At 41.4% G+C, this 25,532-nt stretch overlaps 1 protein-coding gene across 1 annotated transcript; it reads right to left on the bottom strand.

The window, feature by feature from the left end:
- Window positions 1–9,810: 9,810 nt before the first annotated feature.
- Window positions 9,811–21,962, bottom strand: dnai2b (dynein, axonemal, intermediate chain 2b). The gene is made up of 13 exons (XM_061698844.1): window positions 21,780–21,962; window positions 20,871–21,032; window positions 20,665–20,786; window positions 20,427–20,569; window positions 20,238–20,351; window positions 19,796–19,935; window positions 19,584–19,706; window positions 19,288–19,511; window positions 18,042–18,177; window positions 17,814–17,960; window positions 16,271–16,501; window positions 16,012–16,066; window positions 9,811–9,881 (listed from the first exon to the last, which is right to left on the bottom strand). The coding sequence occupies exons 1-12, from the start codon at window positions 21,960–21,962 to the stop codon at window positions 16,055–16,057; spliced, it is 1,737 nt and encodes a 578-aa protein (XP_061554828.1). The 3' UTR covers window positions 9,811–9,881; window positions 16,012–16,054.
- Window positions 21,963–25,532: the final 3,570 nt, after the last annotated feature.

Raw genomic sequence — 25,532 nt, 5'->3', positions numbered from 1 at the left:
TGCATTTCACCCATCACGGTGAACACATACACATGTTAGTGGAACACACTGGAGAAGGGGGTAGCTGAAGCGCCCGGGGAGCATTTCGGGGTATCGGTGTCTTGCTCAAGAACGATGATCTTAACCATTGGGCCACGGCTGCCCAATGTGTGTGAGGCATTGTTCACAACTAGCAATGCTTCATTCGAATAGAAAACTCAAAATTGCCACACAATTATTGGACTCTGGGGGCCTGATTTACTGAGATTGCGATATTTTACTGAGATACTAAATTGTATGTTCACCCACTCTAAAAGATTGAACACACTGTTGCCAACAGGTGTAAAAGTGGTGGAGACTGCCATATTTTAAAGAGGGTTTTGAGTTTTAAGTAGCTTTTATGGGTTTGACAATGGAACATTTGCGAGAGGACTTGAAGTACAAAGAGAATTCGGAGGTGATGGAATTGGGAGTGTTAATGGAAGAAGAAAACAAATATATTACTGAGATACAGAAAATAAATCTATCACTGATAATTTTGTGGAAATCAGTAACCACAAAAAAGCTATGTTTTGTTTGACTTAACTTGTCCCGAGTGATTGCCAATTGGGTGTATGTGTTCATCGTTTGTAACATTGCTTTTAAAACTTGGGACAGCACACCTGGAAAACCGCTCTGGGAGAGTCTTGCACCAATTGTCACAGCGCGCGTAAATTACCCAGACGCATGGAAATGCAGAGTGGAAAGAAGTTTTGTGATTGGTGATATGGCTTAATTTTCTTGTGATAGGTTCCAAGTCAGCCTTTCGATCATTCAGAATTTTTCAAAATGACCTTGCTAAATATAGGTCACAATAAAGTTTCTAGTTTCAAAATTGTTTACACGAGCGGAAACAAATCTCCCCCTGCCTCTCATTTTGCCTGTGCCATGCTCACGCTGCTTTGCGGGCTGGTTTGCACCTGGCTTTCAGACGCAATATTTAAAGTCAGCCATTGCAATTCATTTCACTTTTCCTGGGTTAGTAGATCTGTTTGTGTGAGCAATCAATTGCATGCATTTTTGCACATCAGGACCAAGATTGGCTGACCTCTGACTCCTGATTAGCTCTTAGACTAGTCATTAGCTTCGGGCTTCATGTACTTTTTCCACCATGCATTGTGAATTTTTACATGGTGTGTCCAATAAAAACATGACAACATACATTTGTTTGTGTATTATTAGTTTAAGCAGACTTTGTCTGATCTGTCTTTTTTTTCTCACTTAAATTAAGGGATTTTATTACCAATTTATACAGAAATCCAGGTCATTACAAATTAAGGGTTTACATACTTTTTCTTACAAATATATTAGACCACTAATCCCTATTTGTCTCAGAGACCATCCACATTGTGAAGCGTTTCAGTGCGGACTCTTTCAATTTGTCATTTTTACTTTTTTGAAGAATATATTGAAAAAATGAATTCACTTTTGACCCTAGTGAGGATAAGCGGTTCGGGAAAAATGAATGAATGAACACAAATTTGAGCTGACCCGCAACCTGATAAGCGGTATAGAAAGTGGACGGTGGATCTGGTTGGTCACCCCCTCACTTGGCCCTGTGCGCAGCTGGAAAATAAATTATGAATGCGTTTGTGCCCACCACAATTTAATTTTAATCCTGTTGATTAACAAACTGCGATGAAAACTATTCTCACAATTACCTGCTAAGCAGGGGTAATAATGAGGTGACAAACATTATAACACAAGTCGCAAAGCTTTTTTCAGTGCTGAACTATTCATTTTTGCTGTTATGTTTCCTTCCATGTCTGTCATATCAGTTTCAGTAGTTCCACCACGGATGTCTCACTATCATGTCTTCGGCAGCAATGGAAGCAAGGACTAAAGAGCTTACCTTGCAAGCATAAATGTCACGTTTAGTTCGGTTGACACATGTTTTGATGAATGCAGGGAATTTTAAGGAGCTTCAATAATTGATGATATTGCATCTTGTTAAAAAAAATAGATAAAAGAGCAATGTAAAATGTGTACATTTAGCAGAATCTCTTTAACATGACTCTATCGGAGAGCTTCATTTTTTTGTTGTTGTTTTTTTTGCACTCATCCCTTCTCCCAGCTGTCTCCCTTCAACACTTCAGCGCCTTCCCATGAAGAGTTGTTTTATTTTTATTTGTGTGTCAGCTGCTCTCTTTGCCTCTCTGCTCCTCAGCTCTTTCAATAAACCCTCAGAAATCACGCCTTTCTTGTGATTTGCTGCTGAAAAGGGTTTGTTTCATCAATTTCATTTAATTATATTCTCACTCTCGTGTAGATGTTGTAATAAGGAGATATGGATCAATAGGAAATTTGCTTCTTGTTTGTCTCCACTATGACCTCTAGAACGTTAAGTTGCAAGTTATTGTTGTGCACTATATGATCATGATGCACAGTATATCACTAAAATGGAAAATATAAAGTTTAAATTGGTAACTCTTCACTGGGAAAAAACAGACATATGATCTATATTTGCTTAGTGGCCTCTACTGTAAAAAAAAACAAAAAACAGAAAAAAAAAAAAAAAAAAAAAAACATGTTCTCTACAGTATTTTCATAGCTGGCACAATCATGGCGGAGGGCAAAAACTGGCGTATCTTGATTTTACAGAATTGGGCGAAGAGGCTTCGTAAAGGCTCTTTGCAATGGAACACAATTTACAGGACTGTCCGGATGGTAAGGCTCTGTTTTTAGATCAATAGGCTCGTTAAGCTGTGCTTGCTTGCTGTGCTGGCTGAGTTGAGCACGCAACGTGCGTCATGCGCATTTAATTAAATCTCGAGTGTCCTGATTGGTGGCGGTGGACTTCTAAATTTATGATGTCAGTTGCACTTACAACAGTATAAAATGAAGATAAGACGAAATTAATTACATGACTGAAGAATTAATCTGAATGAATACAATTTTCTGTAAAATATTTACAATAAGAACATGGATGTACAGTATATTAATAATTTCATGTTAAAACAACCGCAAGGGCTTTTTTCATATTTATTGTGGAGAAATGTGAAACATAAGTTGATCTAAGGCTGGTGCTCTTTTAAAAAAACAAATAGTAATTACAAATGGGTCATGGGGCAGAGAGGGCTGGAAGCGGAGAAGAAGAAAATCAAACCAGTAAAGGAAAGTAGCGCTGGTGGTGGCCGCTCACAGTCCACCGTCGTTGGCGTGATCCCGCTGAAGAGGACCGAGGTGGGAGGAGCATATCTATGTGCAAATGTGCGTTCGGTGAGAATGAATAAATCCCTCGATCAAATGTCCGACTAACGCAAGGCGAATGTTCGTTTCCCATGCGGTGTGAAAGTACCATCAGTGGCAGTAGGTAGACGACTGGTCCACCACAATTTTGGTCAAATTGATCGGAGCACAGGCAGACATTTTCTGAGATCTGCGGACATGTGTGGTGGGTGTCAGACATAATCGTGCATAAATACTTGAACAGCAGGCAATAAACCGTCGGAATCATTGGAGAAATCAATTCGTTGAATGCATTATATTTTTAAATCATCCTACTGGCCGGCATCGTGGGGCAAACGAATGATTGGGTGCGCAGGACGGTCTCCTTTACATCAACCGCTCGTGGAGGTCTGCTTGCAGCTCCGTGTGAACGTACTTTGTGCGCTTCAACCTCCCGGGATCCGGCAAATCAGTTTCCTCTTCCGCCATGTCAAAGACTGTCAGTGTGCATTAGTTCACCGCATTTAAAGGGAACGAGAGGAGCCACTTTGATTGGACACGATTGAATTTGGCTCTGATCATACCCACAGCAGTGCAGAGGTCCCTTATTTAGGTGCGCTGCTCCACAAAATTACCAATACCGGGTCGAACCCGCCTCCACGCAGAGTTATGCCACGCGTGGCGCCGGATTTACACCAGTTACGAAAAATAGAGTCCCATGTCTGAATATTTGGGAGATTTTGAGTCTAAGCTAACATACATATTTTTGGAATGTGGGAGAAAAAAAAGGAGCATCCGGAAATAACTGTGCTTGCCCTAGATACAGTTCCTGGTATAATGTACAGGACATGACCACGAATGAAGGAAAGGAAGGGAAAAACAACAGGAAGTGTGATAAAAGGTCTGCCTCACCTAAGACTGAAATTCTCTCCACAGTCTGCGATGACAAAAGGCTCAAATGTGTTGGCACTCCTTGCTTCCATCAGTGAGAGTAAAGATATGGACTGACGTGTGGGTCTCAAATGCATCTGTCTCCAGGCCACGTGTTTCCATGATTCTTTGAGTCTTTGAAATGCTTCAGCAGCTGACCACACTTTGATAAAGCAGAGAAGCAACACAGTCAAACCCAGAAAGAAAGCTATGTTTTAGTTGTCTTAGTTTTAGTTTTTGTTTACATTGCTCTTCCAAGTTTACCTTGATATCAAACATGATGGACTATAATATAGATTATAAATGCAGCGGTTAGTCCCTAGAGACTGTAAAGGTTATAATGTAAATTAAAAAATATATATCAAACTGGGTAATGCAGTGAACTAGTGGTTAGACCATCTGCCTCACAGTTCTAAGGTCTGTGGTTCGAATCTCAGCTCCGGCCTTCCTGTGTGGAATTTGCACACAATACGTTTTTGCATATCGCCCATGCGCGTTTTGCTTTTTCCATGACTTTTTATATGGAGATAAGGATGTGACCTGAAGTCCAGCCTCACCATTCACACTATAATTGTTACATTTTACTATTAACAGAGATGACCTCTTTTCACACTTTTGGCTAGAACATAATAACCACCCCCACACTGAGTTTCTCTGCCCAGGAGATGATCAGCTAGGTTGGCTGTAGATCCAGAGCCACTTTTAAGGCGCAATCCGAAGACTGACTTTCTACGCTCTTTGAAAGACAATAATGCAGACACTTTCATGTACAAACACCATATATGCATCATGTAGAATCATTTGCATTCGTTCCGATTTCAGATTTAAATAGATTTTGTGCTACTTTATTCAGCACTTGAATGTAGAGGTGCTACGGTAGTTGTTGAATACATCCTGTACTTTCACTCATTTTCAAAGTCCTTGTTGGAATGGTACTTAACTTTTGCATGCACTGAATACAAAGTAGGCTACTTCTAGATTCAACATCAGTGAAGAAAACTTGCTATTATTGTATATTGTATTTTTTATTTTTTTTCCTGAATCAGAGTGCCTTCAAATGGCTACGTCTAGTGTTCTGCTTGTTTTTCTGTGGAGTGACGCAGCGGGAAAGTTTTGTCCCTGGTGCTTGCTGACACTGACAACAGCTCAATCTTTTTTTTTTTTTCAATTTCATTTTCATTCCCACTTCTCCTTCACATGTAAATAACCCCTTTTGCACTGTTATTGTAAGGACTACAACCCTTGGAAGGAAATCGAACAGTTAAAGGAGAAGCTTGGGTTACAGATGAAAAACAAAAAGTGATTTAGGTGGCCAAGCTGTATCTAATTGTTTGGATGGACTGGATGCTGTTGATGCCAAGCAGCTCAAGTTTGGTTTCATCTGAACAAAACCTTCTTTAACCTTGGGTTATGTAAAAGGTATATTCATTAGTTTGGTGTTAGTACTTTATGAGGTTGAAATGGCTTCACAAGGTCCCCCCCTCCCCCAAAGACGAGGAGCTACTGTAGCTCTTCTAAAACAACACTGCGGTGTGCTGCTGTGTTCAGCGTCAACTCAAGTTTTTCTTTGTTTCCCATGTTCCCATGTCACCATGCGTTTACATGCCGACTGAAAGTTAACGTGCCACCTTACACCGAGCGCCGAAGTTGCAGCCGTGTATTTTGAGGCTGCTCCCTTACTTTATTCCATGAGCATGATCTTGTATGGAACTCCAGATGAATTTTTTTGTCTTCCACTTAAGAATAATAGTCCAATATTTGAAGCCTTCTCAACAGCCATTTGACTGATAGTTTTTACAACCTGTCCTGGTCATCTTTCAACAGCTCATTATCTTTCCAAATAGGTATACAAGTGTGCTTTATACACATGAGGAGTTGAGTATCGGTAATTGGTTGATTAGTTACTCTAAGGACTCTTTCCCTTGGAGGGGGGGGGGGGGGGGGGGGGGGGGGGGGGGGGACAGCCGTTTAGCGATAAGTGAAAATGCAAAGTCTGTGTCACGGATGGGGGGAAAATAGTAATTCAGGTGGTCTAACTGGCTACTGAATGTCATTGTGTGTGCGCTGGATGCTGCTGTGTTTGTTTAGGAGAGCATTTATGCTGCAGGCCTCAGCTGCGTGCTTCTCGGTGCATGCGGGGAATTTCAACACAGCCAGTCGGACTGTGACTGAACAAAAAAGGAGCGCCGGGGCTTTCGCATGTGTCAGTGGACTTTGTCAGCTGTGATGGAGGGTGCTGGTGTTTTATACTGTAACATCGCCCTAGGTTCTCTCGACCCTTTGCGTTTGGATTTTGGAGCATTAGCTTTGGAATGCAAATTGCTCCACTGCAATTAGAAATACCTCTAATGAGTGTTGATCAATGGCTGACTATGGGCCACATTTGTATTTTATTCACATGGAAAATACACTGTTGGACAAAGGGACAGTATAAATCTTCCGTTCCAAGATGCTTGAAGTGCAGCGATGGCAAATGTTCTCCACAATGTCTGTTAAATTTCATGTTCTTGCACAACAAACAAATCCAAGTATGCCATTATGGACCTTGCATTGTGCCCAGGGAACAGAAAGGAACCTTCGCAAAAGTGTTCTCATCAAGTTAAAAGCAAAGAAAGTGAAGTGTCTTTTCTCTAAGTGTTGTGGCGGCATATTAGCTGTACTATAGTAAATACCAGGAGATGTCTTTTTGTCATTTAGTTCCTGCAGAAAGAGGAGTTAATGCATAAAGAAGACACAAAATGCAGTCCTCAAGGTCTGTAAGAAAGATTGGGACACTGTGTTAAAACCATACAAAAAATGTTTTACAGTTACTTGGAACATAAAATATAGAAACAACCTTAGGTAATTTGCCACATGTTGCATCACCAAGTCCAAACAAATATTTATTGTATATTCCAGAATAGCCCTGTGATTGTCATTGCACCGGACTATTGCAATATTAGTCATTCGAACTGCTCTAAGTGCTAGGGCACAATTGTCAAAAATCAATCAATAAATGTACCGGCAATACCACATAACTAGCAACCCTTTATTGCTCAGTGACTGTTTTTTGTCAATGTCTTTATGTCTCAAAAGTGTTCTCTGTCAATTGGCTGTCTGTTGTCGTACTAGGGCGGCTCCAACTACCGGAGACAAATTCCTTGTGTGGTTTTTTTTTGACATACTTGGCAAATAAAGATGATTCTGATTCTGATCCTCGGCCAAAGCAAACTGACCAACCATTAAATAGGAAGTGCAATTTCTAAAACAGAGTTTCAGACAAAGAAACCTTGCTCGTATGAGAAGGGTGGACACTAATCATTAGCTTGTGTGTCTGTGCTTGCAGCAACGTGCTTTGCATTAAAGGTGACATACACTGCTCACAAAAAAATAAGGGATAGTGGACTTTCGGATGAAATCTCAGGATAAACCAAAAATGCACTGTAACCTTTACAGGTGAACTTAACTTGACCTTCTCTAAACTTTTGAATGTACAACTGTACATTTTTTCACCACTTGATGTTCTTTAAAAAGGAGCTGAAATAAACAACAATGAACAAAATTCATTGATTCGTTGGACATGTCCATTCAAACGTTTAGAGAAGGTTAAAATAAGTTTACCTGTAAAGGTTAGACTGCCTCGTAGGCTGATCTCAAAATTTCAACCACAAGCCGAATATCCCTAACGTTTTCAGTCGAGTACAATGGAAAATTGACTTTTTAAGAGTTTTATACAAATACAGTATGTGTCTCTGGGCTGCCTGCCTAACCATCAAGTGTAAACTGACATTACAAAATAAATCCTTTGTCATCTGTCTATTTCCTTGTCTGTAAGCAAGCCATTCAGATACCCCCCCCCCCCCCCCTCCAGAACTGTAACATTATAATAAACGATATGAGAAAAGTTTTGTCATTTGGAGTGCTGAAATAGAAAATGTGCAATGACTGATTTTCATTCACGTTTGAACCTCCAAATGTTCCATCCACAATGCCGCTGAGAATTTGGCGATGAAAATCTCTCTTGTTAGCGTGACCCGTGAGCCGACATCTTTCTACTCTGCCCGTTCGTGAGCTGCCAAAGGACATTAGTGAGACACCAAGCATGTCTCTTAAATCTATACCCTCGTGAGCACATTCTCTCCTCTCATTCATCAGCCGTCTCGGAGTGTCAGCCAGTCGGTGGAGCGTCTCCACTTCTGCACACCGAAGCCCGTTAGTGAGGTCACAACCTGGCTGAGCTTCACTGTGACTGGCAGGCGGGATGGAGCCGCTCAGCTTCTCTTGGCAGGGGCAGAATATATCCAAAAAGGCTTTGACAGAAGCCATCTGGCTCTGCTGCAGCTGGCTAACGTGTGAGCGACAGCAGCATTTCAATGTCCATTCAATGTGTCATTGTGCAGTTGCTTTTTAAAAACCCATTATTAGTAGTTTTACAGTTTTAGTCCTGTTTTGTAGTGCATGCTACATTTAGCACACTCACCAATAGACTAAAAAAGCCATATGAGATAATATAACATAATTATGGTTGTAAATCTATTCATCCATATGCTATACTCCTTATTTGTGCTAGAACTTGATAATCACTATTCTTATCGACATTGACGAATGACGAGCGAATCACAGTTGAATTGTTACTCATTGTATTGTTACCCAAAATAATAGTTCAACAAATGACAAATCTGATGTATTTATTATTTGAAAACTATCTATTGAACCTGTAAGAGAGAATGCTGGTGCGTTTTGACTGATGTGTTTTAGCTGCCACATCTCTGTACAGAAAAGTTTTCTTATTAGTTTAAAATGGCTTACTTTAATGAGGATCCCTTTCCGCACCTCGGCCTCATCCGTGTAGCTCAGTGACGAGTTAGGCTAAACCCAAGCCCCCTTCAGCGGAGAGGTCTTTTATTTTTCAAATAAACTTTATGGCGATCTCGGTGAAGCTACAATGCATACATACACTGAAGCGATGGGGTCTAAGTCAAAATGGCGGCGGTCGCGGGAAGCATTTGAGCGCATGTCAGAATAAAGTGAGAACTATTTTATTCTTTGACTTGTTTTAATTCGAATAATTCGGGATTTGTTTTTCAAGCAAACTCGAGAGAGAAAAGAAATTGCCACTCGTTTTTCACAGCACTACTGCTTATCCTGTTTAGGGTCACGGCGAGCTGGAAATGATCCCTGGATTGGTCGGCAGTCAATCACAGGGCACGTACTGTGCAGAGACAGACAACCATTCACATTCACTGAGTGGGAATTGAACTTAAGAAGTCAGACGAGTAACCCACCACAGAATCACTGACTGTAAGTAAATCTTCAGTTAATAATTTGGGGAAACATTGTGATCATGCTGAAAATATACTTACATTAATTGTTTTCAAGTGCTTCTTGTGCCTTTATTATGACCCAAATATGAATAATTTTACTTGTAAAATGTACAAAGTGGAAAATAGTTTGCAATGAACCAACAAAACACCAATTTACATCGCTCTTCATACAATTAGAAATTACAAGTGGTTCCAATTCTATTAAAAATGTGCACTTTGCAAATGTAACTTTCAACGAGGAAACTTTACACAGGTATTTTTTTTTTTTTTTTTTTTTTAAATCACTTTGCTAATATACTGTACACTGTGTTGTTGTATGCTTGGACATCGTGGTGTTTGAGTGGTTAGGACAACTGCCTCACACTCCTGAGGGTTCGGGGTTTGAATCTTGGCTATGGATCTTCTGTGTGGAGTTTGCGTGTTCTTCTGTTGGTTGTGTGGCTTTTCTCTGCGTACTCCACCCTACACCCACATCCCAAAAACATGCATGTTAGTTTCATTGAAGATTCTAAATTGTCCATGGTTGTGAATGTGAGTGTGAATGCTTGTTTGTCTATATTTGCCCTGCCATTGACTGACAACCACCACAGGGTGCATCACACCTCTCGTTAGTTAACTGGGATAGGGTACAGCTTAGCCGCATTCCCAATGAGGATAAGCACTATAGAAAATGGATCAATCATAAATGTTTTAATCGTACAGTATGTTTTGCCCATGTTCATGTATGTTTGTTGCCATCATGCACAAAGATTGCAGATGACTTGCAGGGTGTAGCTTTGGTATGAGCAATGGACAAATAATATATAGTAACTTTAGATCACAATGTGGATTTGGATCTACATGTTTTGTTGTTAAACTGATATATTCTTTTGATGGATTGTCAATAAATCTTTGTTATCCTCGAAAACCTCACACATTTTGCTGATAGAAGTCCAAAAGTATTTGGACAATAGCACTTTTTTTTTTCCCCCAAAAAATGATTTTGCCTTTACACACCACAACACATTTGAAATAGAAACAGTAATGGAAGTGTAGAGTTTTAGCTTTGATTTGGCAGGTTAATAAATATGGCATTTACCATTTAGGAATTACAGGTATTTTATGTACCACATCAGTTTTCACTATGGACATACTGTAACTGTATACCCCCATTTTCCTCTTTCACAGTATGTTCAGTCATTATCAGCTTTGTAGCACAAGGTTGAACGTGTATGACAATAGTTGCCTCAAAAATGATAGACTACACCCCATATAGACTCATTTCCCCCCTCTCATCACTCCAATCAAAAAATGAAAAAAAAAAATTATAAATGATTTTTCCAGGATTCCAACTTTATCACCCCCCCCCCCTCTAGAACTAGCCTAACCTTTCTCAATAATTGCGCTAACGTCAGCAAAAGAGACTTGTGCACATCAGTCACTCATTCATTTACCTCAGACGACGTCCCAAAGCAAAAGAGCAAAGCCCTCCATCCTTGCTTCATCGCTGGTATAAAAATGTCACCACTAATCCTGCAAACCTTTAAATCATGACGATTTTTTCAGGACAGTGGTGTGCAGAAACATTGACAGAAGAGCCCCCTTATATATTGCAGCCCCCTTTCATGCACGCACACACATAAGGACACAAGAAGCTCAAGTAGAAAAAAACCAAGCGTAACTCCTTCCACAGCATAATGATTGAGTACAGATTCAGCGCCTTCAGCTGCTATAAAATACATCAATTTTCATTAACCCTGAAGTGGACATGGAGAACAAGGTAGATGGGCAAATTTACAGTTTGTGCCTTCTGCATGCTGTATGGCTCTGAAGTTGAAGCCAGATACTCAGTCAAAGCATTCATGATTCATAATAGCTGCAGCAATTATCCACCGCCTTGGCTTGATAGTGAATTGGCCAACATGTACAGATGTGGGGGAAACTCCCCTTCATCACCCACGGGACACTTCATTAGGTACACCTGCACAAGCTAATGAGGCCCGTTATGTGATCAGAAGTGACACCGGCGGAGAATATTAATCTAGCGATATGTTAATTACTGGAGATGTAATGTGCAGTGTTGTTGAACTGCATTGGATTTCATGAGTTAAAACCCACCAGGACAGTTCATTCATTCCTATACAAAGGAATTACTTCCAAGACAAGAATATATATATATATATATATATAAATAAAAATTAAAAAAATACAAAAAAAATACAAAAAATAGCTATGCAGTGTTGCTTTGCAATACGAGTGACCCAACTGCTGACTTTGGAGTTTTCTTGCTTTGACTTGCGAGTAAAAACTTAAGATACAAGGGCTGTATTGTCGCAGTGACGTCAACTCAACTCACTTCATAAAAAGCAGCAGTTTGGCAGAGGTTACAAGCCGTTCATTGCCACTTCCACTTGAAGTTTATTGTCAAAATAAATAAAATATAAGGAGTATTATACGTTGTGTATTTAAAATAATCACATAACATTGCGGCGGCACGGTAGACGACTGGTTAGAGCGTCAGCCTCACAGTTCTGAGGACCGTGGTTCAATCCCCGGCCCCGCCTGTGTGGAGTTTGCATGTTCTCCCTGTTTCTCCGAGCACTCCGGTTTTCTCCCACATCCCCAAAACATGCATGGTAGGTTAATTGACAACTCTAAATTTCCCGTAGGTGTGAATGTGAGTGCGAATGGTTCTTTGTTTGTATGTGCCCTGCGATTGGCTGGCAACCAGTTCAGAGTGTACCCCGCCTCCTGCCCGATGATAGCTGGGATAGGCTCCAGCACGCCCGCGACCCTAGTGAGGAGAAGCGGCTCAGAAAATGGATGGATGGATGGATGGACGTAACTTTTCTTTAAATTCCACTAGCCAAATGGTAACACATAATAGAAAACATCATGAATGGGCTAACGAATAGCGTGAGTGTTATAACCCTTTAAGCAACGGATATTTGAAGCAACACGTAGGCAGGTAATATAACAGCACTCGTATATATTCTTAATCCTCTGCAAAGACTGACCAATATTACTGCCATACGGAGGAGCTGTGACAATCTATTATACCGCCGTCAGGTAGTGAAGGCGCACCGACCAGAAGGAGCTGCACAATGTCCATTGAATTGAAACAAAAAGATTGTCTCAGAGTTTTTCTTTACATTCTATTTCACTATGTCGTTACTGTATGTTTTACAATATTATAGCGCACTACTTTCTTAAAATCACGTTAACAACGTTGTTTTTGGGCAGGCTGGAACGGGTTAATGGCATTTCCTTTCATTTAAATTGGGAATGATGATTTGACTGAGAAATGAGTGTGTTGAGTCACGAGCATTGTCACAGAATGAATTAAACTCATATCTCAAGGCACCACTGTATTATCTTACCTGCTTATTTCAGAATACAACCACAGTTCAATGAAAGCTCTAAAATTTCGACTTACAAAGTATCAGCTTTGCATGTTTTGCTTCCAGTGCTTCCGGAAAGTTTTCACAATGCTTCACTTTTTCCACATTTTGTTTTGTTGTGGCCATATTCCAAAATAGATGACATATACATACAACACTCCATAATGAAAAAGTGCAAACATTTGATGGGATATTTTTGCTAAGAAAAAAACAAAACAGTTTTTCCCCCTCCACGCTGCATCATTCCTATCCCCAAACATAATATTTCTAATTTGCTGCACTAAGTATGTTATTATACCCACTCAGTGCTAACGATATCTGCTATATTAATGAATATCTGGCTGTGTGGATGTTAGAGAGGATTTATAAGAATATGAGGGGGCCTGGGTGGTGGGGGATTATTTGGTGTTTACATTTTCATTTAACTGGATTATCACGCTCTTCTGTAACTACGTAAAAAATTGCCTACGCTTGCACCAACTCTCTGTGGAGACTTATATGCAACCTTAGGACTATGAGCTGCAGTTACTCTGTCCACTCATTCACTTTCTTCCTATTCCCTTCATGCTCTCCTCCTCCCTCCAATTCACAGCTTTCCATCTTCATCCACTCTTCTAAATTAATCTAGTTAAAGGATCTGGCTGTTGTGCACTGGAGCAGAAAAAAAGGGACCTCAAATGTGCACCAACAATAAACACTGAGATGCAATACAGACGTCAATGAGTGGAATCGAATTGGATACACATAATATAGGAAAAAAATGATCACGCAACCACGTTTAAATCAAAGCATAGGCTATTTCTTAAATATTGACCAAGCGCAGCCTCGAAAGACAACACCATTGATTTGTGTGAACTAAGAGGCCCCTTCTGTAGCAATTTTCTTAATTAGTGGCCGAATCAACATGAGTGACAGGCCAGGGCATTCAGGGAATCGCCGGCACGATAGGACGCATCTGCAATGCTCAAATGCACTGGGACTTCTCAAGATATTTGCTTTACAACCCCATCAGAAATATTCTTACTTTTAATCATTTATTCTTTTTTGATGTGGTGCTTGGAGCTACTGCACATTGCCTTGATCTACACTGCAAGTATGCAATAGTGCAATCAGATGGACGATTGTGTTACACGTCTTGGTGTGATCTTGGTCTAATGAGGCTGGAAACAGCTGCCCGCGTATGCGTTTGTGAATAATAGATGGGATAGGGCTGCTTTTACACCACTCATGACCGTGTAGGTTTCCTTAGCCTCCCACAGCAGCGGCTGATGGGAAGAAAGGAAGTTTTTCGATAGACTGCCTGACTGTTCAGTTAATAGATCTTTCAGAGATGTTGGGAGCGATCAAACAAGCAGTTCCTCATGATGAGGTGACTCAGAGTTCGTGTAGTGCCTGCAGCATGCGCAGCAACTGACACGACTGAAGGTTCAGAATCCAGTAGCCACAAGAACCTTGACAAAATATGAAAGAAATATGCCCAAGTGTCACTTCAACTGAATTTTTGGTCAACCTTTACATACTGTCCAGGTCTACATTGACCCCCTTTGACATATTGCCTTCCCACCACATTTGCACAGGTTATTGCACAAAAATGCACCTGTTGGTACGGAATCTCATAAAAGTAAAACAGCATAAGACTCAGCGGCGGCTCCACACGCCACACAACAGAGACACTCCAGCCCAATAACACATAACACTTCAGGGAAGATGCATTTTTTTTTAGCATAGCTTGCTAGCTAACTGCATCTTGTAGTGGTGACAATGGGATAAGTTCTTCATTGTGGCGAATAGCCACTGATGCAATGAAGGTGCTCAGTATTTATGTAGTTGGGGAGGGCCGACTCATGCCAGAAAGCCCAAGTGTGTACTTGGTTTTGGTTTTAGGCAAGCACCAAAAATCCAGACAACTGAGAGAGAAATTGGCAGCAAACCGCAGGGCACATACAAACTATTCACACTCGTGTTCACAGCTATGGACTATTTATAGTTTTAAATGAACCTAACATGTACGTTTTTGGAACGTGGCAGGAATCTAGACTACCCTGAAAAAAAACCAACACAAGTACAGGGAGAATGAAAACTCCACACAGGAAGCCCTGAGTCGAGATTCAACCCCACAACTTCTTGACTGTGAGACAGATGGGCTAACCAATCTCCACCTTGCTGTTTTCCATTCAGGTAATTGTTCAATCTACTGCGTGCTTGAGTTGAGTAGCATTATCAAAATGAGCATGCGTAGTAAATGATACAGCCATTGCGGGTTAGAGCACCCACACGCTGCCTCATAAAAGCACTCTGTTTAATTGACAGACAGCTGTCAGTGATTTGCTTAGGTCGTGAGGAAGAGTTCCTCATTCCAACACTCACTCTAACTGGTATGAATAAATTATGCAGCTCAATCACCATTTCCGCATTAGCAAACTCTTTGCTCTTGTGACACAATACAGCATGTCACTGGTAATCCAGGATGGAAAGTCAGCCGCACAATCAAGCAGGCAAATCCAACCTCTTTACTCTATCCATCCATTGTCAACACCGCTTATCCTGGTTAGGGTCACGGGGCGCTGGAGCCTATCCCAGCTGATTTCGGGCGAAAGGCGGACTACGCCCTGAACTGGTCGCCAGTCAGTCGCAGGGCACATATAGACACGGACAACCAAAAAAAATGATCCCACGCTGCCCGCACCAAAGTCAGGCAAGTGTACCACTACACCATCAGTGACCCATCCTCTTTACTCTCCATTCCAAACACATTAGCCAGGCATACATTTCCCAGGAATTACTTGATTTGTGGTATGGTGGACGAGTTGCTAGCATGTGTGTGACAGTTCTGAGGTCGGGATTCCGATGTTGGTTCTGGCCTTCCTGTGTGGAGTTTGCATGTTCTCCCAGTGCTTGTGCGGGTTGTCTCTCTGGCTACTGTGGTTACCTCCCACATTCCAAAAACATGCATGTTAGTGTTCATTGGAGACTCTAAATTGTCAATAGGTGTGAATGTGAGTGTTGGTTTCTGTCCATATGTGACTGGCGAGCAACCAGTCAAGAGTGCACCCAGCCTCTCGCCCAAAATCAGCTGGGATTGGCTCCAGCTCACCAGCGTCCCTAATGAGGACAACCAATCTATACTGTAAAATGTATGGAGATGTTTTAGCCAAATGTTGAGTCTTTTGCGACTATCGGTCAGAGTGATTTAGGATGACTGCGCTTCACACCAAGCTGAGCTCCACTGGTGCAATCTTGTTGTCTTTCTCCCATCTATGAGCTAAGCTGAGATAAGGGGAGAGAGAAAAAAAACATAAATTAAAGTGAGATTAGATGGCTCAAGATTAGATTTTAATAAGATCCTCAGTGTCACACTATAATAACAGGAGAAAGCACTAACATTGCTCTTTGCTGTATCAAAGTGTTATTTTGTCAAAAATATAACAATACAGTATTAGTTGCGACAAAGTTTTAATCATGCACCCTTACCTGCTTTTTTTCTTGCTCCCTTTCCTTCCTCCTCCTCTTCTCAGCTTCCACCATGCTGAAAAAGTCTTGCTCAGCTCTGGCGATCAACTGCTCAGGAGTCTCCTCTCGCACCGCCGCGTCTCGGCTCGCCTCGTCCTCTCGGCTTTGCTCGGACCGACTCCTTTCCTTCAGTCGTAGCTCCTTCTGACGAGCCTCCAGGATCTTCTCGCGCTTGGCCTCGCGCTCCAACATCTGCACACGCACAATTGACACAAGAATGCTTTGTGTTCTTCCGGAGTGCCGCCACAGAAGGGTATAGATGATGTCAAGAAGAAAAACATGGCGATATCCATAGATCCCAAAATGGATATTGTACATCAATCCGTCCATTTTCAATACTGGAGCACATCCCAGCTGGACTGGACTGGTCCCCAATCAATCACAGGGCACATATAAACAAAACACCATTCACCTGTCACACCTATGGATCATTTTCAATAAATGCATGTTTTTGGAATCTGGGATAAGCTGATGTACCGGAAGAAAACCCTTGCAGGGAGACAATTTAAGATCCACACGGGAAAGTCTGAGTCCAGATTCAAACCCGGGACCTCTTGACTGTGAGGCAGACAAGCTAACCACTGCAGGTATGGTGGATGAGTGCTTGCATGGATTTTGTCCAGGTACGACTTTAAAGTAACACACGTTAGTTTAATTAATGGTGTGAATGTGAGTGGTGTGGTTTCTCGATACAGTATTGGATTGGCTGGCAACCAGTCCAGAGTATACCCTGCCGCTCGCCCAAAGTCAGTTGGGGTGGGCTCTATCTCACCCGCAACTCCAATGAAGACAAGCACGATAGAAAATAAATAAAATAATAATAATAATAATAAATAAACCAGTACAGACAATGGATGGATGGATACTATTACATTATGCCATTTTGTCCTACATTGGAGTGTAAATGTAGTGGTGGCTAAAGACCGTTCCTTTGAACTGTAGATACCTACTGCAATATGGTTCATCCTCTCTGCTGAAATGAAAAAAAAAAAAGAAAGTTGTTGCAGTTTGAAGTGGAGGAAATCAGCTTGTGTGTTTAACTCAGGGATCACCAACATGGTGCCCGTGGAGCACCAGGAAGACCCCGCGGACTACATGAGTATCTCACTGGCCTGTTCTAAAAATAGCTTAGTAGTGAGATGCGTGTCATTTTTTGTGTGCTGCTATTCTATAAAAAAAGGAGCGCCACTTACAGTGAGCTGCAGCTAATTTCCTGCTACTTTTTTTCCATCACACTTACATTGGTGTAAATTTGGAAATGACAATTTAAAAAAAAAGTGTAGTTTAAAGGTCAGTATTGTAGCGCATGACCAAACCCGAGCGTTCATGAAGACAAGCGGGCGCAACGACAATGAGATGATTTGCACCTTAATAATTTGAGCAAATTTGTTGTTTTAGAAGTGCATATGAAACTGGTAGCCTTTTGCATTAACCAGTAAAAAAGGATTACCTCTCAGTTTAAAAAAATCTTGGTGACTCCTAGACTTTAACTTCAGGGTCTCACCTCAGCCATAAGACTCTTCTCATTCTTCTGGAGGCTGGACAGTCCCAAGCAGATCTCCAATAATGTAACTGCACCCTGCTGAGAGCCGCAAGCCACCAGGCGTCCGCTCTCATGAGGCCGCAGGCTATACAGGGCTTCATCACACACCTAAAAAAACAACACTCGGCTTGATTTTATCACAGAAAAAGCTATTTGGCTTTTAGGTGAACATGGAAGAAACCTGTGTACCTTTACACTCAGCGTGGGGTCGTTCTGCTTAAACAAGACGTCCCAGGTGTCCAGCACGCCTTCGGTCTTCACAGTGAAGAAGACGGCGGGCCTGACAGGACTCCAGCAGGCATCTGTCAGGAACGACATCTGGTACCTGATTGAAGCAAAGACATTTGAAAAAAACAACAACAACAAGCTGTTAGGACACAACAATAATGGTAGAATATTGTTGAAGAAAAATATATACGAAGAGGGAGCAAATACAGAATTTTGTGAAAAAAAATTCTGAATCCACATTTCTATTGGATCAGCACCAAAAAGCACAGTTTGACCCTAAGAGCCTTACCCTACAACTGGGAACTTTGGGACTACCACTGTGAGTTTGGACCACAGAAACTATTGGCTATATGTATCAATCCATCTATTTTCGATAGCACATTTAATCATTAGGGTCGCAGGTGAGGTTTTACATTGGGCATATTACACCGATGCTGGCCAACTTGCATCGGCTCTCAGTCCACTTGAAAAGCGATTTTAAGGTTCTTTTACTTATTCATAAAATATTACACGGGTTCGCAGCCTCCTATCTCACTGACTTAGTTGTACCGTATGTTCCGTCCTGAAAGATAAGGGGGGATGTCGTCAGTCATTGATGCCTGTGAAGCCCTTGTGATTAAGGGCTATACAAACAAACAAGAGGTGTGGTACACTTGGACTAGACTGGTCACCAGCTAATCGCAGGGCACAAATAGACAAACAACCATTCACGCTCACATTCACACTTATGGACAATTTAGAGTCTCAGTTAATCTTACATGCATGCTTTGGGAATGTGGGGGGCAGAAGTCCGAGTACTTGGAGAAAGCCCACGCAAGCATGGGAAGAACATGCAAATTCCACACAGTAAGGCCAGAGCAGAGATTTGAACCCACAACTTAGAGCAGTCAGGCGGATGTGCTAACTAGTAGGGATTAGGCTTTGTATTTCCTTTGTCTAAATGTATCGGGGCCAAAAGAAGAAGAAGCAGTTTGGAGCATTTCAGGAATCTTTGGTGCAGTTTGGAGTATTTTAGTTCCAGGAACAACAAGTACCAAAAACGAAAAGTTCCAGGATCTTTTGGAGGAAATACAGCTAAAATGTAATGGCTTCTTCCCCCGCCAATGCCACACCCCTCCACATAGTTTTGTGGTAATTGGTTTAGTTGTTTTTGATGAATCCAGTCACCTAACAACATACATCCTTGCTGAAGAAAAGAAAATAGTACTTGGTCCACATGATGGACGACTCCTTGATGTCCTCAGACCAGATGCGAGCCCTCCAGTCCCCCACACTGAGGAAGTTTTTGGGGAAGAAAGGGTTCCTCTGTAGCGCATAGACAGGTCCATGGTGGCTGTCGTAGCTACAGACTATCTTTTCAGATGTAGTCTTTGCCTTTCTGTTACAGGACACAACAATACCCTGTTCGGTCCCCACCATGAACTTGGTTGGCTGGAGAGACAAGAGGACATTTTAAGGGGCAGAGTGAGACACACAGTTTTGATTAGCTGAAACAAAACACACCATGGTGGATTCAAACTCCAGGGAGATCGCTCCTAAAGCCCGGTCTAGGTTTCCTTCCCGACCCAAGTCCAGAATCAACTGCTCTGTGGGCTCGCTCAGCCGACGGACGTCCCACCACAGAATCTGACATAATAAACAGGGTTCACTCAGTCTGGCTGGATGAATCCAACCCAGCCCCTGAGGGTTGATTCAAATTTACTATACATATTGACCTGTCCATCAGTGGATGCAGAGAAGGCTTCTGTTCCGGTCTTGGATTGCAACCAAATGGTCTTATAGACTGGATCCCTGTGACTCTGCTCCAGAGAGGAAACATCCGTAGGCTGACTGCCTTTACGGGTATCCCAGAACACTGAAACAAACCAAGCCTTATTGAACAGAAGCTGGCACCTATCCCAGCTAATTTAGGGTGAGAGGTGAGACACACCCCATGGACTCATCACCAACTAATCCCAATTTGCATGGACATTCACATTTACATGCAATGTAGAGTTAACAAATAACCTTATGTAAGAGAGCCCACTCAACATGGAACTGTCTTTCACATAGAGATTCACATCCAGGACCACCTGGTTGTGAGTGGACTGTGCTAACCCCTTAATAACTATGCTACACATAAGAAGTGTTACTGATCCATTTTTTACATGAACCCACCAATTTGTCCATTGTAGCTCCCGCCAACAAGAGTGTGTGAGTCTTTTGGGTTGTAGTCCAAACAGACAAGAGGAGACGCAGGTTTCAGAGTCAGCTCAGGTTTGTTGGGGTTCTCTGCAATACACATGTAAATATCCGAGTGACTGTTATCTTGGCCTCTTGGTCTGTCTTTCTGTCTGTCACACTGACCAATGTCCCAAATGTATGCATCCGGGCTCATGTCTGTGGAAGCTTTCTGGAACTCCAGGCATGAGTAGGCAGCTGCCAGTTTTCTACCTCCGTCGGGGTGCCAGGACAGACAGGTGACAGTTCGCTTCACCTGGTTCGGATCTCTGTTGAAACAATCCTGATTGTAACATCTAGAAGTGGAATTTTGACATCCAAGAAGAAGAAAGGGCTCCTGTGGGAACAATAAGTCATGAGGTACCTGAACACATTGATGGTCTTAGCAGATGGCGGTTCCTGAATTTTGTCCCGCAGATCTTCATCCTCAAAGTACTTCTGGTATATGTTGACGGCGGTGTTCTGTCCAACGCAGTGCCCTATAACCTAGACCGCAGCGATATGACATTATAGAGTGCAGAATCAGTTGAGGACTAAACTGAAGCAATGAGGGACACCAGAGGATCTTACATCACCAAGCTGCATGATGCTAATCAAGTAGCTCTCATCCTTCTCCACCTTCTTCCTGAAACGAATGGTTTGCTCCATGTCTTGGGGGTTGATGTCTTTGGGCCACCCCCCTTCCACATGGTTTATTCCACGGCTTTCTGATTCAAACCTCTCTGTGTTCACCTGGCTTGTAAATAATGAACCGGTGTTGGTTAATTCAACATAAACACGGTTGATATTCAACTCACTTTTATGGTATATGACAAAGAAGTTGAACAATAATATATATTTCAAAAAAATCTCAAATCATCAGAATTGCCAGGGATGACTGTGAAATAAAGGTAGAGTCTGCTGTTTTCAAACTGTTAGGTGTAGATGTAGCCTAACTTCACTACCTAGTCCCTGCCCCCACCCTCTCACGTCCTTGCCCAAAGAAATGCCCCCAGCCCACTACATCGGGTGTGTTGGAGCCTATCCCAGCTGATTTTGGGCAAGAGGCGGTGTACACCCTGTGCAAAACACTATAGCCCATTGTTTTGCTATGTTGCCACTGGACGAGTGAGGAACAAAAAAAACACACGAGGAACTAAGCCACATTTTTCAATAGAGAATTAAATGAAAAATCTTTGCTAAAGTATCATGAATACGAGTGAAATTATGTATTTTTGTGTCCCAGTTTCCACATACTTATATTAAGTTGGGATATGTGCATCTTCATGGATTATGAATATTGTAGGAATTTAGTCCACAAATTTCATAAATTGAAAGTTATGTAATCTAGATTGCCCTTCTGAAAAGTATATTTCCCTGTGTTTAACAATAATGCATGAGTTTCAGTTTTTTAATGGAACTACTGAAATAAATGAACATTTCGACATTGTAATTTGTAGAAAAGAGTTTAAAGGTTAACGAGATGAAGGTGAAGACGACCTGGTGCTCGGACATGTCTTGAGAACACTGAAGCGCCTGAACTCTGCTGCTTCTCGTCATGAACTGCAGCGCCAGGTCCGAGTCCGGGGCCACGTCCGCAAGAAGCTCCGCGGGCCGGTCCGAGAAGAGACATTGGCGGCCAAAGTCCCCGCGGGCCTTCGTGTACTCGTGTACAATCTCCATCCGTTTAAACCAGCCGAAAATCACTCAACAACAAATTCAAGAAAAAACAAGGAGCAGGAACGGCGCTTCTGTCTCCTAGCAACACTCTGAACCCGGATGTTGCTAGTCTCTTAGCGACGAGATTCAAACTTTATTTAATTTGAAAACGGGACTTTTCAGGGTTAGACTGCTAACCAGACGCAATATATTTCGAATTGATTATCGTCTCTCTGCTGACACGAGTGAAGGAACAATATTCTAAAAGAGGCGGAGTAGGTAACTAGCTAGCTTTTTAAAAAAAATATTATTCAAATGAATCAAAACTTTATTGGTCTCTCTAAAATTAAGTGACAGGTGAAGGACAAAAAAATATTAACACACATGCACACTCATTGCTCACATACACGAATAAATACATTAGGTGCGTGTTAAACTGGGACGTGGACGTATGATTACTACCTCCACTAGGAATAGCAATGAAGAAGAAACAAACACCATGAAACCTGCAAGATTCACTTGGGTGACTAAATATTGATACAGCGTCAACCAGACACTAGCATACGGTAACATCAATCAATAATACATTTGCAGCTGTCATTTGACAAGAAAATTATGTTAAATTGGTGATGTGTGATCAATTGTTGCTGTTCCATCACATCTTTAAAGGGATTATATGGACAATGTAATTTTTTTAAATACTTGTTCTGTATACAAATATCTGGAGGGCCTTGCCATCAAACAACCAATTGTGCAAAGGTCCTTAACCACTTCAAGTAACGGCCAGTGTTTGTGTGTCTGCTGATCATGTGTCCATCCATGCGCCACATACTGTTCACACACAGTAGTGTATGCAGGGGCGTTTCTCGACGCTGCTGGGGGTGGCAAGCAAGAAGCACCAAGGACCCCCAGAAAAAAAAAAAAAAAAAAAAAAAAAACAATAACAATGGATAAGCAAATATATCTTCCATTAAATCATTCTATTCTGCTCGGGGCCCCCATTGGGTAGATTCCCGAATCCTGACATGACATATTAAGACACCTGGTTTTAAATTGTTTAAAAAATAATATCATTTTGGATCAATCACCGCTTGCCCGTCATTGCCAGAGCTCTCATCCCGTGTCTAATTTATTCCAGTTTATGAAAGAAAAGCAAGTAAAGACACTGACTCCATTTGTCATGTTGCATTTAGAGACAAATGAAAAAAAATAAGCTGTACAGGCAGGGGAGTTCAATTCCTTTACAGATGTATTGATTAATCATATCACATCTCCATCCAACCATTTTTATCACGCTTGACTTCATGAGTTTGGTATTGAGCTGGAGCCTATCCCAGCTGACTTGGGGAGAGGAGGGGTACACCCTGGACTGCACAAGCAGACAAACGAGACATAGAGGTATGTGCTAACCATTATCCCAACCCGAATAGAGAAGAGGAGAAAAGAAAAGTATATATATTTTTTTAATTTGGGAACAACCTCCTTAGCCTTTTTCCAATCCTGGAGTAGAACTGGGCTGTTTCAATAAATCAATGAAGTATTTGCATGTGTGTTTGTGTGAATGAGAAAAACTTGTATTAACAATCCTTGAGAAATCTCAGTGAATGGAATCTGAAGAAAAGATACAATATCTTGAGAAACACACAAAAACGATGTTAATGGATAGTCCATTTCAGCTTTTACAAGAAAATCTCAGTGTGCTTGAATGCTTGCCATTTGTTTTTGTTGTTGACTATAATAGCCACAAGAACCATGTCCTCGCATGTAAAGCCATCACTGGATAAAACCTCACCGGAACAGCGAGCATTGTTGTCTGTCACTTTAAAAAGTCCATTTAACATGGCTGCAATTACTCATCGCTCAAAATACACAATAATTACAGTAGAAGCATGTCGAAACAATTATTGTTAAATTGCTCAATTAGAATGCAAAAGCATGGAGAAAGAGCAAAGGAACATAAATGAATTTTCAACAAGCTGGTATGTTTTATATTTTATTTATATATATAAAAAAATAACGAACAGATTAACACAGCCACCCAGAACAAATATGTCAAGACAATGGCTATAAAATATGGTATGTATTTTTTCCCGTTGAGTATATCTAAAATAGAGTGATGATTTCAAATTATGTTTTGCACTATTTTACATATTGTTGTGAACAATATCCATCCACGAGATGTAACTCAAGGGTCCGCAAAATAATTAGCAATAACCAGTGGGCCAGTAAAACAAAAATTGTAAACCAATTACTCCTCCCTACCATAGCTTAGGTTATGTTGGGGAATTGGGCTGTCCTAGGCATTGTGCCCGTCCATTTCATTATGTCGCGGGGGCAGGCCGTCAATTTTTGCAGTCAATTCAATTTCATCTAAGGGGAGAGGGGAGTGTGGATTTGGGGGGGGCACACGGGGGCAAGCCCCGTGCTCGGGGGCACTGCCCCCCGCCCCTCCCATGCACCCCGTACCTTTCATTTGCGTTGGGCAAAGGTAGCAGTTTTCTTTCTTCAAATTTTTAATTATTATCTGCACCATGTTCACACCTGAACTATTACTGGCGTTATTATCAGGCTGCTACATACAGTTACCCTACCCTAACCTAACCCTACTGTAGCGAAGGAAAAGAGAACAGACAAGGTGTAAGATGAATAAAATGGGCAAGGTTGAAACTGAATGCTTATCATTTTTTCTCTAGCTAGACATACTATTGCAGTGCAGCGATATTAACAGTTTTCAATATTACACAACGAGGGTGTCACTGGAGTGATAAAGGTAGCTTGATGTGGAATAAAGTGCCTTGTCATGCAGAATTATGTGGAACATTTTCAACCTTATTTTGTGTCAGATGAAGGCAAAAAATCTTCACTCCACAGTATATATGAGACATCTGTTGGCCAGATAAGATGAGAGATTATTCTTGAGAATTGAAGCAGCAACTGTAACAGGTCATTTTGGAACCAAGACCCAGTGTTAACCGCGAAACGTTTAGTTTTATTCCATAGTCCATCTGCGGCTGGGGCCTAGATGTAATGATACAGACCGATAAACGATCTAAAGGAGGTCAGCAAAGAAGGGAGTTAATGTAAGTCAAAGAAAAAAGATCAAAGTAGTGTGTTCAAAAGTGTTCAAAGTAGCAACAAGACCAGGTTTTCCCAAAAAAGACAGTCTGTCAAAATGCAATGTCTGGTTGGAATGGCCACTTCAATCTGAATACAACAAACGAAGAATTTTGAAAATTGGATGATGGGTTCCAGAGTAATTGATTGTTTTGTGTAAAAAAAAAAAAGTGCCTTTTGTGGAACGTTATGTCATATCACCTTGTCGAAAAAACGCCTTCAAATTAGAGTAAAAGAGTATAACATCATTATTTCTCTCTCTTTTTTTTGGGTCCTGTTCGGCTGTTAGGTCAAGCAGAATGGAAAATCTGTATCCCTTTAATGCCGGAACAGTTTTACTGTGTCACAGTGGAGTTTTTAAGCTTCCGCTGTGGTATTATAATTGAGGTTTATTGAGAATCAGACTTGATCAGTTGAACAGAACAAAGTTTCAAGAAGGGAGAGAGAAACAAAGACAAAAGACAAAGCACTAATTGTAAA

The sequence above is a fragment of the Phycodurus eques genome, chromosome 15 (assembly GCF_024500275.1).
Source record: "Phycodurus eques isolate BA_2022a chromosome 15, UOR_Pequ_1.1, whole genome shotgun sequence".
Taxonomy (NCBI): Eukaryota; Metazoa; Chordata; class Actinopteri; order Syngnathiformes; family Syngnathidae; genus Phycodurus; species Phycodurus eques.
The sequence above is the reverse complement of the archived record's forward strand: the minus strand, read 5'-3'. Positions and strand labels throughout refer to the sequence as shown.